Genomic DNA, 17,608 nt, shown 5'->3' with positions numbered 1-17,608 from the left:
ATCATGCTGGAATACTGCCCTGCGGCCCAGTCTCCTAAGGAAGGGGATCATGCTCTGCTTCAGTATGTCACAGTACATGTTGGTATTCATGGTTCCCTCAATGAACTATAGCTCCCCAGTGCCGGCAGCACCAGACCATGACACTCCCACCACCATGCTTGACTGTAGGCAAGACACACTTGTCTTTGTACTCCTCACCTGGTTTCCACCACACACGCATCTGAACCAAATAAGTTTATCTTGGTCTTTTCAGACCACAGGACATAGTTCCAGTAATCCATGTCCTTAGTCTGCTTGTCTTCAGCAAACTGTTTGCGGGCTTTCTTGTGCATTATCTTTAAAAGTGGTTTCCTTCAGGGACGACAGCCATGCAGACCAATTTGATGCAGTGTGCGGCGTACGGTCTGAGCACTGACAGGCTGACCCCCCACCCCTTCAACCTCTGCAGCAATGCTGGTAGCACTCATTCGTCTATTTCCCAAAGACAACCTCTGGATATGACGCTGAGCACATGCACTCAACTTCTTTGGTAAACCATGGCGAGGCCTGTTCTGAGTGGAACTTGTCCTGTTAAACCGCTGTATGGTCTTGGCCACTGTGCTGCAGCTCAGTGTCAGGGTCTTGGCAATCTTCTTATAGCCTAGGCCATCTTTATGTAGAGCAACAATTCTTTTTTTCAGATCCTCAGAGTTCTTTGCCATGAGGTGCCATGTTGAACTTCCAGTGACCAGTTTGAGGGAGTGTGAGAGCGATGACACCAAACACACCTGCTCCCCATTCACACCTGAGACCTTGTAACACTAACGAGTCACATGACACCGGGGAGGGAAAATGGCTAATTGGGCCCAATTTGGACATTTTCACTTAGGGGTGTACTCACTTTTGTTGCCAGCGGTTTAGACATTAATGGCTGTGTGTTGAGTTATTTTGAGGTATTTTTGTGAGATACTGTATATATTTATGGTGTGGCAAAACAATCTGACTTCTATTCCTCAGTGAAAATACTGGTGCTCTACAACTCAATCAATCCATACACAAGGAACACTTAAAAGGCACACCATACACAAGGCACACTCATGAAGATTATGCTGATGGGATACTATGGGGAGGAGTGTTGGAATGGAATGGGTATGTTTACCTCCTCTTCCCTGCCTCTTGTGCGAGGCTACTGTGTTCCCTCTGCCCCAGTGACTTTGTGGCTGCCCTGTGTAATGCATCAATCATCCTAACAGTGTGGTACAGCCTGAATCAGGGCATGAGGTGCACTTCTGCAGACCCACAGTCAATCAGCGGCCTCTCACGTGATCTCCCCTTTAACCAATCAGATCTATTAATAGAACAGCACACTGCTAGAAGTGCATGTTTATTAGTTTGAATAAAAGGTATTTATTCAGCCTGGAATATACAGCATTGACTGGCATGACATACATGTAGGGTCTGAAATTAACGTCCACCAAATGCAAATAAAAATGGCTTTTGGTTATATGCCATTTGGCCATTAACCTTGATTAGACTATTACTGATTAGACAGTATATAGGCCACCAAAATAAAAATTAGATTTTTTTAAGTGGTGCCACAGAGAGACTGATGGGTCTATGATACTATGCTTGATATAATATCCTGTGGTGTTCGAAATATTCAAAGGAAAAACAGCTAGACTATAACAAGTTGTAAATTTTCTCAATTCACCTGCCTTTAGAAGGTATGCAAAACAGGGCTCCACACTAAAAAAATACTTGGGTGCCTTTAACTCCTAAACTGAAACATTAAGGAGCCAAATCACAGAACTGATCGATACAAATTGCTGTTCAGAAACAAGATATAAAGCAGAAGTTAGACAGCTGATAACCCATTAATTGGAGGTTTAATAAATGGTATATAGTTGAGAAAATATATTAATTATTACATAATTTATATAAACATAAGTTTTTTATTTAGTACTGCTCTTCAGAATCTACATTACAGATATTTACATAAAGTATATTATGCACATAGTAGTGTTTTGACTTCTTGAGCATCAATTAATGTTTGCACCTTGTGTAATATTTTTGAACCAATCCCTCAATAGACCTTTTTCACACTCCAGGTTTTGGAACGCAGAAGAAACTTTGCAGGGTAAACTATGACAGCGGTGAATGGGAGACCACAGCAAATCTTATTTTCACTTACCCATTTGCTCCCAGAGCAAAATAAAAAATCCACTATTACTTTCAAGAAGAAAAGAAAATAGAGAGCGGTGGATTTGGCATTTTCTCATATAGGAGAAAATGCCACATTTACTGTAACTGGCTCAACAGCTGTAATTGAATCCTCCTTGCAGCTGTGGTAATTCAAATTTTTAAACTAATTCCAGGGTAATATAACACAAATCATAATGTTATAAACTTACACTCGATATAAAAAATTATTATCACATAAAAACTTGGCTAGATTTATGCTGCTATATAAGGTGGAAAGGGGTCATCACTCTGGGAAAAAGGTCCATTGTCCTAAGTGTCAAAAGCTTGATTTTATATATATATATATATATATATATATATATATATATATATATATATATATATATATATGTGTTGTGTGTGTGTGTATATATATATTTAAATTGTTTTAAAATATTGCCTTAGTCTTTCTTTATTGTTACCGGATGGCTCAGACACAGAGACTACAAGAGTACAAGTTGAATGAAACCCCAGATGCAATTTATTGTGCTACTCCAATCCCAATCAATAATTACCAGAAGAAAAAAAGTGGTACACAATACGGGACTTTTAATAATAAAGAAGCCCGAAATACACATGGGACTCTTATTTTGAATTGTCTGCGCTCCCAGTTGTGAGCTCCTGAGTTCAAAGCCTCAGTTCTTATCGGGTGATTCATGAAAAAGACCTGATTCAAGAGTTATTTATTCATGACTCTCTCATGCTGGGTTTGTTTGATTTTTGGTCACATTTGGACAAATTTGGACCCTATATACATGATAAGACCATCATGAATTATATGCTTCATTAAACTTAAATTGAGCATAACCTCTTCTAATAAACCTCACCCTTAAGTCAATTTATGACCCGATCCATTTTAAAATTCTATTTAGCTTGTTTTTATGGATATTTTGAAATAGCTGCACTTTTCAGTGCATTTCTTCAGTCTCTAAGTCTTTGATTTGACCAAATACATCCCTTTGAACCAGGGCCAGGCAGAAAAAAACTCAAAATGCTCAACAGAGCCTGGCCTACTAGTGCAGCTACAGAGAAAACAAACACAGTAGTTCAGCCTTCCAGCTTCCCCTGCACTTCATAGGGAACGGAGTAGTGCATTGTTTGGGAAAAAAAAACTGCAATGAGTGTGGAACTAAAGAGCTTTTCCTGTGTCTCGGATCATTCTCCTTTCTCTCGGTCCCTGGCCAGATCTGTACCCTCGGTTGTTAATGTTTTCTTCTTTATAAACACACAGGAGCAGTGCTGTAAATTTTGACATTTTCTAGCAGACAAACCATGACTTGCTATATATTTTCCGCTGAGTTTTCAACTAACATCTGCCAGCACTGAAATCAAGTGCACACACATCCGCTCTTAAAATTCTTGAATTTTATTACAGATTTCAAATATATATATATATATATATATATATATATATATATATATATATATATATACACACACATATATACACATATATGTAGTAGGGCTGAACGATTTGTGGAAAATGTCATATTGCGATTATTGAGGCTAATATTGCGATATGCGATATAATAAACAAATGGTAACATGAGTCAACTTTTTTGGTTATCAAGGAAAATTAAAATATTTGTACAAAATTAAATAATAACATATTTGCATTACTGCAAAATTTTTATTTTCTCAATATTACACCTAAATAAAATGGAACAATAAATAAGAACATACAAATTTTCATGAAATTAAGATTGTCCAAACAAACAGGGACATTTAATCAGGAGGTAATATATACTTTGTATAAACTCTTTTGAAAAGGAAACTGGATATAAAAGTGTGGTTCACTCAAACCATTAAACTGTTGTTGTTGTTGCTGTTATGTTTTTTTTTTTTAAATGACCAACTGGTATTTCCAAATCCTCTTTCTAAAAAGATCTAATTGTCCAGTGTGTGGATCATTTTCTGAAATCCCACTTTGCTAACGGTGCATCATGTCTCTTTATATCTCTGTGAAGACTTGTCATATGGCATGACACTCGCAAACACATCTGTAATTGTGCTTTGTTTGGCTTACTGGGCTTTTTAATGTAGCTTTAGTCAATGAAAACTATTCACATTTTAGTCATATTTAGTCATATCGATATTTTAGTCACTGAACATTATAAACATTTTAGCCATAAGAGTATTATTGATAAGCATTTGTCAATCTTGTCTATCCAAAACCAATATATATATATATATATATATATATATATATATATATATAAAATTGTAGTGTTATTTTTCATACAAGATTGAGCTCATCAATGATGCTACACGTTGCGAGCTGCAGACAGCGGGGGTGAGAGACGAGCGTCTCCGTGTTAGAGTGTGCATCACCCGGCAGAACTTTATATCTCTCCTGGTCTCGACTCCCGCTCAGATGGTCTCTCTTCCGCGACCGGTTGAAGCGGCTCTGACCGCACCGAGAATGACAGTTTTGGTGTTTGTGTTTATTTACATGACACGCTCCCGTATTATATGAACTTTAATTAAGGATGAATTAAAGATATATCACCAAGCTATGATCTCTGTTATTATTTCTGGCCACCAGTTCGGTGTCAGTCTGCTCGGCGTCCATCTTCACCTGATTTCCACGCTGCACACCAGAAACTCACATGACCACACGTGCCACTCCCTAGACTGAGACTGACTGGTCATCTTTTTATTAGCGGTGTAGAAAATAGGCAAACAGCTCTCAGAGAGAACAGAGCTCCGTGAGTTTTCACATTGGATACATACTGTTTAAATATATATATATATATATATATATATACACACATACACTCACCTAAAGGATTATTAGGAACACCTGTTCAATTTCTCTTTAATGCAATTATCTAATCAACCAATCACATGGCAGTTGCTTCAATGCATTTAGGGGTGTGGTCCTGGTCAAGACAATCTCCTGAACTCCAAACTGAATGTCAGAATGGGAAAGAAAGGTGATTTAAGCAATTTTGAGCGTGGCATGGTTGTTGGTGCCAGATGGGCAGGTCTGAGTATTTCACAATCTGCTCAGTTACTGGGATTTTCCCCGCACAACCATTTCTAGGGTTTACAAAGAATGGTGTGAAAAGGGAAAAACATCCAGTATGCGGCAGTCCTGTGGGTGAAAATGCCTTGTTGATGCTAGAGGTCAGAGGAGAATGGGCCGACTGATTCAAGCTGATAGAAGAGCAACTTTGCCTGAAATAACCACTCGTTACAACGACTCGAGGTATGCAGCAAAGCATTTGTGAAGCCACAACACGCACAACCTTGAGGCGGATGGGCTACAACAGTAGAAGACCCCACCGGGTACCACTCATCTCCACTACAAATAGGAAAAAGAGGCTACAATTTGCAAGAGCTCACCAAAATTGGACAGTTGAAGACTGGAAAATTTGTGCCTGGTCTGATGAGTCTCGATTTCTGTTGAGACATTCAGATGGTAGAGTCAGAATTTGGCGTAAACAGAATGAGAACATGGATCCATCATGCCTTGTTACCACTGTGCAGGCTGGTGGTGGTGGTGTAATGGTGTGGGGGATGTTTTCTTGGCACACTTTAGGCCCCTTAGTGCCAATTGGGCATCGTTTAAATGCCACGGCCTACCTGAGCATTGTTTCTGACCATGTCCATCCCTTTATGGCCACCATGTACTAGGGTTGTGCCGATGGACGATATCATCGTCCATCGTGATGGCTGACCAACATCACGATGTAGAGCCACCATCGTGATGCCACGCCCCCTTTTGCGAGTCTTGCTAGTGTGACTCACTAATCCTAGTCTCTTCTATAGTTAACCTAAAAACTTTGCAGGGATTGCTCTGTAAATTAAATTGAGAATATAACTAATGCATATATGCTATTTTAAATACTGTGGTATATGCCAGAGACGTGACGTGTTAGTCTGTGAAAATACCGTGTCAGGCAGGCTACACAAATATTGATCTTGACATTGTTAGCTTCTTGTCTTTTTTTTACATGTCTTACACTGTACATTTAGATTAAAATATGTTATGTTGTAGGCTACAAGAAAATAGCCTTTATTAATTAATTATTAGTAGTTGTAGTGCCTCAGAAAATCTTGCTCATTGTCACGTAGCTCTTGTATACACTGAAGCGGCAGTTTAAGATAAACCCAGACCAGCGAACGTCAAATAACTTTTGTCTGGTTAATACTTTTAAAGAAAAATTTCCTTGGCCATAAATCCATAATGTCAAATCAAATGAAAGAAACAAGGTGAATATGAATAACACACATTTATTAAAACATAGAAGAACAACAAATAAAGAACAGGAAAACGGGAACAACACTCGACCGAAACTCGGCATTAACATTTCACTTATAATTAGCAGCACAATTAACTTCAGCACAGGCTACAAAATAAATTATGTTATTGAAATATCGTAAAGTGGTCATATGAACTACACAAATGAACGTTTAAAAAATAATATGCAAAATCGAATAGCTCCGCAACGGATGGCGAAAAATGCGTAAAGAAGTCTAATATCTTTCACCATAGACCATGTTTAAATTTCGATGTTTCTGGCCAGAAATACCAACATATTCACTTTATCTGGTTTTAATAAGCTGTGGATTGGAGTAACTACACTACCCGCTGTGCTGAAGACCCGCTCTGATGGAGTACTGGGTAGCACATATGCACAGATATTTCCGTGCTAATCTTGCCATGAACGGAAACCTTTTGTCGTTCGTTTTCCACCAAGTCAGCCCATCAATGGCCATTTCCTGCAGGTACATGGTCATTTCTGCCATGTACCTGCATGGCAGACACCTTTCGCTCATCAGTGAGTAAAATAACGAAATTATAGTTTTTAAGTGGAAAATAGTATTTATGTAAAGAGATATATTAAAATAAAAAGTGCACAACTCTTCTTAAGTGAAAGCTAAAAAAAATGCTTCATGTTTCGTGCAACCTACTGATAAAGCGCCGACGAGTCATTAGTTGGGTTAGTAAAATAACGAAATAATAATTTTTCATATAATTTTTGAAAATGAAGGCAGTTCTGAAGGCGAAGGGGGTCAAACACAGTATTAGTATGGTGTTCCTAATAATCCTTTAGGTGAGTGTATATCTCATGGTTTCTGCAGGTATCATCAAATCTAATTTAATGCTCTTTAATGCCATTTTTTTTATTTTTAATGCCATACAGGTGAAACTTGAAAAATTAGAATATCGTGCAAAAGTTCATTAATTTCAGTAATTCAACTTAAAAGGTGAAACTAATATATTATATAGACTCATTACAAGCAAAGTAAGATATTTCAAGCCTTTATTTGATATAATTTTGATGATTATGGCTTACAGCTTATGAAAACCCCAAATTCAGAATCTCAGAAAATTTGAATATTACATGAAATCAATAAAAAAAGGATTTTAAATACAGAAATGTCGGCCCTCTGAAAAGTATAATCATGCATATGTACTCAGTACTTGGTTTGGGCCCCTTTTGCATTAATTACTGCCTCAATGTGGCGTGGCATGGATGCTATCAGCCTGTGGCACTGCTGAGGTGTTATGGAAGACCAAGATGCTTCAATAGCGGCCTTCAGCTCTTCTGCATTGTTTGGTCTCATGTCTCTCATCTTTCTCTTGGCAATGCCCCATAGATTCTCTATGGGGTTCAGGTCAGGCGAGTTTGCCAATCAAGCACAGTAATACCATGGTCATTGAACCAGGTTTTGGTACTTTTGGCAGTGTGGGAAGGTGCCAAGTCCTGCTGGAAAATGAAGTCAGCATCTCCATAAAGCTTGTCTGCTGAAGGAAGCATGAAGTGCTCTAAAATGTCCCGGTAGATGGCTGCGTTGACTCTGGACTTAATAAAGCACAGTGGACCAACACCAGCCGATGACATGGCTCCCCAAACCAGCACAGACTGTGGAAACTTCACACTGGACTTCAAGCATCTTGGATTGTGTGCCTCTCCATTCTTCCTCCAGACTCTGGGACCTTGGTTTCCAAATGAGATGCAAAATTTGCTCTCATCAGAAAAGAGGACTTTGGACCACTGAGCAACAGACCAGTTCTTTTTTTCTTTAGCCCAGGTAAGACGTTTGACATTTGAAGCCCATGTCCAGGACCCGTCTGTGTGTGGTGGCTCTTGATGCAGTAACTCCAGCCTCAGTCCACTCCTTGTGAAGCTCCCCCACACATTTGAATGGCCTTTTCCTGACAATCCTCTCCAGGCTACGGTCATCCCTGCTGCTTGTGCACCTTTTTCTTCCACACTTTTCCCTTCCACTTAACTTTCTATTAATGTGCTTTGATACAGCACTTTGAGAACATCCAACTTCTCAAATTACCTTTGAGGCTTTCCCTCCTTGTGGAGGGTGTCAATGATGGTTTTCTGCACAACTGTCAGGTCAGCAGTCTTCCCCATGATTGTGAATTCAACTGAACCAGACTGAGAGACCATTTAAAGGCTCAGGAACCCTTTGCAGGTGTTTAGCTGATTAGAGTGTGACACTTTGAGCCTACAATACTGAACCTTTTCACAATATTCTAATTTTCTGAGATTCAGAATTTGGGGTTTTCATAAGCTGTAAGCCATAATCATCAAAATTATATCAAATAAAGGCTTGAAATATCTTACTTTGCTTGTAATGAGTCTATATAATATATTAGTTTCACCTTTTAAGTTGAATTACTGAAATGAATGAACTTTTGCACGATATTCTAATTTTTCGAGTTTCATCTGTACATGACCCATGACTAACCACGTATACATATACCAACGATACATTTTTAAAAAGCCCATGTCCCAATTGTAACCATTCAATTTGACAATGATGCAATAATGATAATCTTGGATATTTGAGACAATCTACATAATTTAAATGAACTATATCACTCTGAACTGAATTAGAAATGGCTCAGGAGACAGCTTAAAATATAAAAATTTATTTGCAGATATGTCAATTTAATTTAACATAGTACCAATCAACTAGATATTGAATGCTATAGGCATACTGAAAAATCAGTCCACGACTGGAAAAAAAGCCATTATGTTTCTGTTTGTGTAAATTGTACTGCCAGCGAATACACGTGACCTCCTTCAACTATAATGACAAATTCTATCAGTCTGGACAGGGAAGGAAAAACTCTGAAATTTTTAAGGCTGGAAATGAATGTATGCAAAATTTAAGTGCTATAGAAATTACACTGTTTTAACTGTGTAAATAAGAGAATTAATCCATGTGCCTTAGTTCGCTCACTTTTAGTTCCAACTCTGACTCAACATTTTTCAATTCATTGCATTTGTCCTTGTATTTCTTCATAGTATTAGATTGTGTAATCATTTGAGCCATGAGTGTGTTAGATTTGTTTTTGGCCTGCTAAGCTAGTTGATCGACATCATTCTGAAGGCTGGCGCACATCTCCATCAACACCTCCCTTTTCTTTTTCAGTTCTTCCAGCTCATCTTCCAAAGCTTTTCTCTCTCTTGCCCCTCTCTTCATCAAGGTAGATCCCGTATATGGTTCTGAATGAGGCTACAGAAGCCAGTAGTTCACAATTGTCCTGCATTGTTAATCGCAGTAATCCATTTATTTTGAAGTATGGGGCAAGTTCTCATTTTAAAATGTAGCTGGTTTTGTCCTTTCCACAGGTGACAGATTTGGCTATTTGCGAATCAGGAAACATTCCCTGGAACAACTCAGAAACACCTTAATTTGATGCGTATGAGTGGTGCTGCACCTCTGCCTGCAGCTTCGCATTCGAACCAAGCTCTGCTCAAAGTTCTATTGATTTTCCTTCGGTAGTGGCTCCGCAGGAAGCGGTGGTCACTACAGCAGCAGTTGTGGTGGTAGTAGTAGTTTCTGAAGATGTTACTTTGTCGGTCACGATTTGTGGTTGGAAAGCATATGAGATTTAACGGTTCCATGTTGACAACCAACCATGTAAGCAACCATGTCCTAAATTCTTTGTCTTCTAGCCACTTTTGCTGGAATTTGCACTTACCCATTTCTTTGCAACTTTACTACATTTACGTTCTCTTTTGTAACTCCTCCAGGTCACAGCCCGCCGCTGTCCAAACATCCAGCGTTACGTCAATTTTGCACCGGCCGGAGGCAATTACCAAATTGGATCCGTGTGTTTATCACACAAATGTACATATTTTGCGACAGCAAATCAAAGTTATTAATTGTGAAGGCAATATTCAAAATAAATTGGTAATATAATTTTTTCAAAACTATGTAAAAACTTTTATGCCTGTAGGAATAACATTTAATGCTTTTTAATGCTATTTAAGGCCTTAATTTTCACAAAATCCATTTAATGACTTTTAATGCCCTGTGGAAACCCTGTATATGTATATATATATATATGTATATATATATATATATATATATATATATATATATATATATATATATATATATATATATATATATATATAAATCTGAAGTACTCCCCAAAGTACAACTTTACAAAACAAATTTATAAACAACTTCTCATAGCGTCATCTCAGCATGATTTTTATTGGTGTCTCTTTACTCTAAGAACCCACTAGGCATTCTTGTATTTGCAGATTGGTACAAATTTTTGAAAATTACTTCTGTCCTAATACTTCATAAGTCCATGGTTAATTGAGACCAGTAAGGCACACTGAAATGGGCCAACTAAATCCTTACTTGTGATTTTGTGTCCTACCTGACAATAGATTTGGACCAAATACACAGGCTCTTTTGACTCCAGGCCATTCCGAGTCACTTCAGTCTGTTCATCTGCGAGGGTCAGCTATGGGAAAGAGAAAGAGATGAGTGAGTGGATAAACACAATTTTAAAGAACACTTTCTTGCTGTAGCTGCAGGTGCTTGGAGTACATAATATATATCATATCAGCCAAGTACGTAACCATGTCTTGAACATTGGGGGGGACCAAAACATTTTTAAGGTTGGGGGTGGCAGGTGTACTCTTTGGTCCTGACTAAAATGTTAAATGCAATAAAGGACCAAAATTGTAAATTGTATGGTTTTTAAAGATTTTTTTTTTATTTATTTTTTTACATCTACACATTACAAAACAAACACTGTGTCTACACTGCTAGCGATTCACCTGTTTCAGTCATCTTTTCTTTCTTTTTCTGCCACCTCAATGAAAAGATGGATATCATTTGAATTTATTTTCATCACTGATGTATCTGTAAAATGACATGACTGTGTCAGCTGGCTAGCAAAAAGAAAATACACAAAAGTATATACTGCCCTCAAGTTGTCCCTCATTTTCTGCTCTTTTCCATAGAAAAACATATCGAATGGAAGTATTGAAATAGTTAATATTGAAAAAGTAACAGCATATGGATTTGAACAACATAAGGTGAGTAAATGCGTAAAATTACATTTTCCATTTTTAGGTGAACTAATCCTTTAACTGGTGGCTCATTTTTGAGCACAGGCCTGACAACTACATACTCAAAATAAAATGGTATATTTTAAGACACTTAGGAGACAAAATTTAGAATTAAAGAAATTATTTAGAAAATCTTATATTGATTGTAAATTATTATCTAATAATATTTGCATTAAAAATAAATGACACTAACCTTGCCAAAACTTAAAAACTCAATGGAAGCCAGAAGTCACAGGTCTTATGTTCAAGTTCTAATCTGATGGTGAAAACACTCCACTTTGTGTTTTATAGATCATTATATTAGACAATGTCAAGTGAATTTTCTAAAAAGCTACTTCAAAGCCTGCCAGATCACCATAATTCCTTTCCAATATACACATTCACTCTTTGTTTTAAGCCTGATATGCTGAAAACGGTTTCGTTAATGTTGTCACTTTCAAAATTATAAATGACATATATATGTTATAATGACATTTTCAATTTAAAACGGCGAATTTTGCCAAATAGCTAATATAGTTTGCGCCCTTTGTAATTACTGTCGGTCATACAAAATGTAAATCATAAAACAGTGGGCAAATATTGCATGTTTAGTTAGATTCTTATATGACACTTACGCTCAACCTGAACTGCTTGCTGATGTGTGGTGCTGGAATATAAATAATCCACGAGGTTACCACTTAGTGTCTTTATCTTGAGTTCCGCCATCATCGATTGGCTTGATTTCAAATGACGAGCATTGTTAAGACTACTGAGCACGTTAAAAAATTACACTTTTCTTTTTCAAAACCATTGTGTTACTCCTACAACAACTTAATGGCAATTAAACAGCAGTGCATAATGGACTGCCACTGAACAGCAACAAGGACATCTATTTGGCCATATCTGATTATTGGAGGGGACTTGTCCCCTCAATGTATATTGTGGCCCTGGTATCATCTAGTGACCTACCTGCATAGGCAGCCTTTTTAAGAAATCCTGTGTATGCTTTCAAAAGGTAGGCAACATAATTATTTGGCTTTCTGAGACAAAAAGCCAGCATCTCATGTATACTTCACAGAAAATATAACGAAAACTGGATGTCGGATGAATTGCAAGAAATGTAGATTTTTAACTTACGATTCATTTAAGACCAGAAATATATATATATATATAAAAAGGTAAATCTAGTTATTTTTTTTACTCATTATTTTACACAATATTTGTATGTGCTATGTATTTTTACACTTTTTAGAGTAAAGTAGTAAGTGAAGCAACATGATAATACCAAACTCTTGCAAATTGTCCCCTGTACATTTTGCAAGAACACTGTTTGTATGCTGCCTATGTAGAGCGTTCCAAATTCAGTTATGATGCTGGTTTTGAAGGCAGCAGCCTATGTAGGCAATAGGCAACAAGAAAGCTTCCTAGGTTTTTTAACAGAGGGTAACGGTGCTACCACCGGATTGATTAGATTGATCTCTCTGTAATCAGGTGCAAAGATGGAACCTCAGGTTAGAAGAGGTTTTGAATGATGTGCCACCAGCTGAGCATATTGCCCACAAATCATGAATAATATATTAAGATAAAGCACTACATTGGAAGGAGCACATAGAGGAAGCTCTTTAAGCAATAGTGTTACTTAGCTATGCATGAAAGAATAGTCATTGTCCTTAATATCTTATTAAAAATCTAGCAGTCCAAACTGGCCTTTTAGTGGATAAATCAACAATAACACTGCATTATGAAGCCCATCTGTTTTCGTAAAAAAACGTCCTGGAATGCAAACCACAGGGCACCGGTGTACCAATTCTGAAGATCAGATTACTAATTCATAAGTAGAGAATGAATATTTATGCATGGGTAAAAACATAAATTAGATCAGTTATGATGAAGAGTTAAGGCATAATGCCAGTATAGACTGATTGTAAGTACAATGCAATACACAAAGGATCCGTTTTCTTTAACACTGTGCATAAAACAAAAGGCCTCTTTCATGATACACTATACACAGTACAGAACATTTCCTTAGACCTCTCATTTGGGTGCCTTAGGGTAAATGTACCAATATGTTATTTATATAAAATGTCCCCTTATCCTGCTCTGTGTTTTAACAAATATTCTCAACACAGGCTGGTGGTCACACACACTCTTCACTGTGTTTGTGTATGTGAATGCCTCCACTGTTATTTGTGTTGTGTGACTGACAAATTTCTGCTGTGACTCATATGGGTTTGTTCATACTATGAGGTATGAGGGTGATGCACACCACGGTGACCTCACCAAGAACAAAGAGAGACTTTGGAAGACTACATCCTTGTCATGCGCAGCTAGAGTCATGCTCCAACATAAAACTAAACATCCTCGTACAAACAGAAATCCTCTGTACTAGACTTGCACTCTAAGCAACATTTACGGAGCAATAGAAAAGTAAATGTATCTGTCCTTTTCAGAGGGAGTATAAAAGCTTACATGCAGGTGGATCTGCTGAGGAATAATTAAATTTTTTGCACTAAATGTCCCCTAGGGATCAATCAATTATCTCTTTATCTCTTTTCTGAAGCTTGAAAGAATGAGGCTGACGCAGGCAAAACTCACAGACAGAACGGAAATGTAAAACAATTTTATAAACTCGTTTACACCTGGTATTAACATCCAAAAAGCAATTCGACCCCAAGTGGTCAGACAAGACAAATTGCTGTTTGAACCTTGTATTAACATGCATCACAAATGAGTCTCTCATTTGTAACCACTTGTGATTGGATATTTGTCCAGGAGCGGGTTTCTAATTTCCTATCACTGGCAGTATATCAGCGAATATTCAAAGCACAAAGATGTTCCCAATATAATTTTTAATTTTAACCTCAAAACAAACATGACATGTTTGTTTTGAGAATGGAATGCTCATTGTTATGTTAGTTGAGTATGTGTATTAACAAAAACTTTGAATATGCATGCTTTACATGATTTGCAACACTACATGTTTATATGAGGCATACTAAACATGTTTCGAGAAATTTGGTGCTTGTAAAATGTATGTCCTTTTTTAAATGTTTCGATAAGATGGCTATTTTTACCCTTTGTTTTGTAGAATAACTGCATGTTAGCTCAGTAGGCGATCCTTTGCAGTTGTCTGTGACGCTTCAGGATTTACACCTCAAATGGTCATGTGCATTTCTGACAACCTTTAAATGTTGTTTTAGTGACCGAATCACGAAATGTTTTGGACCCCGTTTACTCCATATAATTGCTGCAGGTTAGTTCTGTTCACTTGTGATCGGATCACATGAACACAGTTTGTTTTGGGAATAGGTTTAATGCAACACTATAGCAGTCCCATGGGCCAGAACAGTCAGTGCGTATATATGCACTTTAAAAAGGTTAAATTTCAATCAGACTAAAACAATAATATACATTTTTAAAATGTAATGGAAACGCTTTAGTTTGACAGAAACTGTAACAGTGCAATTTTTGCATCGGACTAACAGACCTAGATAGTTGTTTATAGTGCCCAACCAATATAGCGGTCAGCCGATATTATTGGCCAATATTAGCCTTTCGCCAACATATCAGCATATAGATTTACTGATGTGCGCAGATATGAAAACTTTTTTTCAGAACAGACAATGCAGAAAAATATGCTTTAGAATTGGTGTCATAACATAGTTTGTCCAGCAGAGCGCGCACCAACTCCTTTGTTTACAGAGCTGACTCTGAACTGACTTGACTCTGCAGACATGGCGGCGTTAAGCAGGGCGGAGTTAAATGATGTCTTCTCGGTAAGTTGATAACTAGTTTGTGAAATACAATATATAAAAAATATTTAAGAAAACAGTCTTCTGAGTACCTTTGCATAGTTATATCGGTGCAAAATCTGTGCACAATCAACATAGAAAAGGTCTGTTTTCATTCTAGCTCAAAAATGAACTATATCAGCCACCATATCGGTAATCTGTGAATTTTCCCCCTAAAAAAAAAACAGCATCGGCCTCTAAAATCCCATATCGTGCAGGGGCGGCTGTGGCTCAGGTGGTAGAGCGGGTCGGCTGCTAATCGCAGGGTTGGCGCCCGGCCCACATGACTCCACATGCCGAAGTTTTCTTGGCACTAAACCCCAAGTTGCTCCCAATGGCAGGCTAGCGCCTTGCATGGCAGCTCTGCCGCCATTGGTGTAAGAATGTGAATGTGTGTGTGAATGGGTGCTTGGGACACAGTTTAAAGCACTTTGTAACCTCTAAGATTAAAAAAAGCACTATATAAGTGCAGACCATTTACCATATCGGTCAGGCTCTAGTAGTTTGGCTTTGTCAAGTATGTATACATTAATCAGACCACAACTGGCCTCGGTATTGTGCGTGTGCTCCAAAAGGCAGGTGATGGCAATATAGACAAATTATTAGGGCTGTCGATTTAACGCGTTAATTCAGTGCGATTAATTTTACAAAAAATAGCGTGTTAAAAAAAATTACGCAAATAATCGCACTTCCCCCGAGTCCTGAGAAATACAAGCTTGTAGTACCACATGTTTACTGCAGAGGGCAGTAAGTGAAATTTCAGCTGTATGAGCAACACACAGTTTATACAGTGAAGAAAACACTTCAGTAGGCAGAACAACACAAACATGCGTTACGTTCTTGCGTTCAAAACACTTGGAGTGCAAATGTGAACTAAGGGATCTCAAGATGTGTTTAAAGATTGAGTATTAAACTATATTTAACTTGACACAGTGACCTAAACATTTTATGTTTATGATGTAACACACCAGAGACACTAAACAAGGATGCAGGGTGTGGCTGGACTTTCAAAATTTGGAAGTTACCTATAAATATTTCATCATGAATAAAATCAAAGAAATTTCCTTCAAACTTATTTATAAGTACTACCTCACTAATTATTTTCTTGTAGATAGATTTAATCGTGATGTCGATATATTCTGTACATTTTGTGTTCTGCAGGTGGAAACATTTTTTCATTTATTTCTGCAAGATTGTTAGAGATCATATTATTCCCAGCTTTCAACTTTGTTTTGAAAATGTTTTTTTTTTTAAATCTCCATCTGTTAATCACGATTAATTAATCGGGACACCATGTAATTAGTTTGATTAAAAATTGTAATCGATTGACAGCCCTACAAATTATATTCTTACAATTTCTTAGATTAAAACTTTCCTAAAACAGATGGACTGACAATCAAGGAATGGCAAACTTTATAAAAAAAAAAAAAATAATATATATATATATATATATATATATATATATATATATATATATATATATATATATATATATTTTTTTTTTAAATCCCAGAAGGCAGCTTTATTCAAAGCCATGAACACATCTGCGTACATTTAAAATGTCTCAAACACAAATATTAAAGGGAAAATAAGATGAATGGAAAGAACGGCAACAATTCTGTCATGTGCCCACATTTTGAAGGAGATTTACTTCCTCTGCAAACACCCTTAATTAAAATCTTCGATTTGAGATTGCCTTGTATAGTTGGACAGAAAGATGAAGACTAGTTTGAGTGCGCAAAAAACAGCTATAGCTAAATTACAACTGTGCATGTAAACAATGATTGTGTAAGCAAACAGAAAATATCTCCCTTTTCTAACTAAAGGATACAGCTGTATAGTTACAACTTGAAAATCTTTCTTCAAAGCAAAAGTTAATGTGAACACTGTAGACAGTTCTCACCTAACCAAGTATTCAGCAGTGTTAAATCACTCACAGAGTTCAGAAAGCAGCCATTAGGTTGTATTACTGCCACGGTGAGTGACCGCTCTGTGGAAATGCACTCCTTAGGGTGAGAGGATTATGCCCTTTAAAAAGGCAGGGTTACACTGAGCTGTGATGTATTAAATATCTGTCACTGCGAGAGTGTGTGTGAAATTTCAGATGTCTTAACAATACCACATGAAGGCCTGACTCAGTGTGCCACATTGTGCTCCATTTACGGCACATTTGTATATGCAAAAAGTCAAATCTAATGCTGCCAGTCAGACAGAAGCAAGGAAAAAAATCTGACTAGCTAGCACCTGTCTATTTCAGAAGAGTGG

General features: G+C 37.3%; 1 protein-coding gene across 1 annotated transcript in view; it reads right to left on the bottom strand.

The window, feature by feature from the left end:
• The window catches only part of LOC127624558 (rho GTPase-activating protein 32-like), a 140,284-nt gene that overhangs the window by 38,096 nt on the left and 84,580 nt on the right, over positions 1–17,608 (bottom strand). Inside the window, exon 6 of the mRNA XM_052099329.1 lies at positions 10,874–10,960. Coding sequence (XP_051955289.1) covers positions 10,874–10,960 — 87 coding nt within the window. The remainder of the gene's footprint in view (positions 1–10,873; positions 10,961–17,608) is intronic.

The sequence above is a fragment of the Xyrauchen texanus genome, chromosome 31 (genome assembly GCF_025860055.1).
Source record: "Xyrauchen texanus isolate HMW12.3.18 chromosome 31, RBS_HiC_50CHRs, whole genome shotgun sequence".
NCBI classification, from domain to species: Eukaryota; Metazoa; Chordata; class Actinopteri; order Cypriniformes; family Catostomidae; genus Xyrauchen; species Xyrauchen texanus.
The sequence above is the reverse complement of the archived record's forward strand: the minus strand, read 5'-3'. Positions and strand labels throughout refer to the sequence as shown.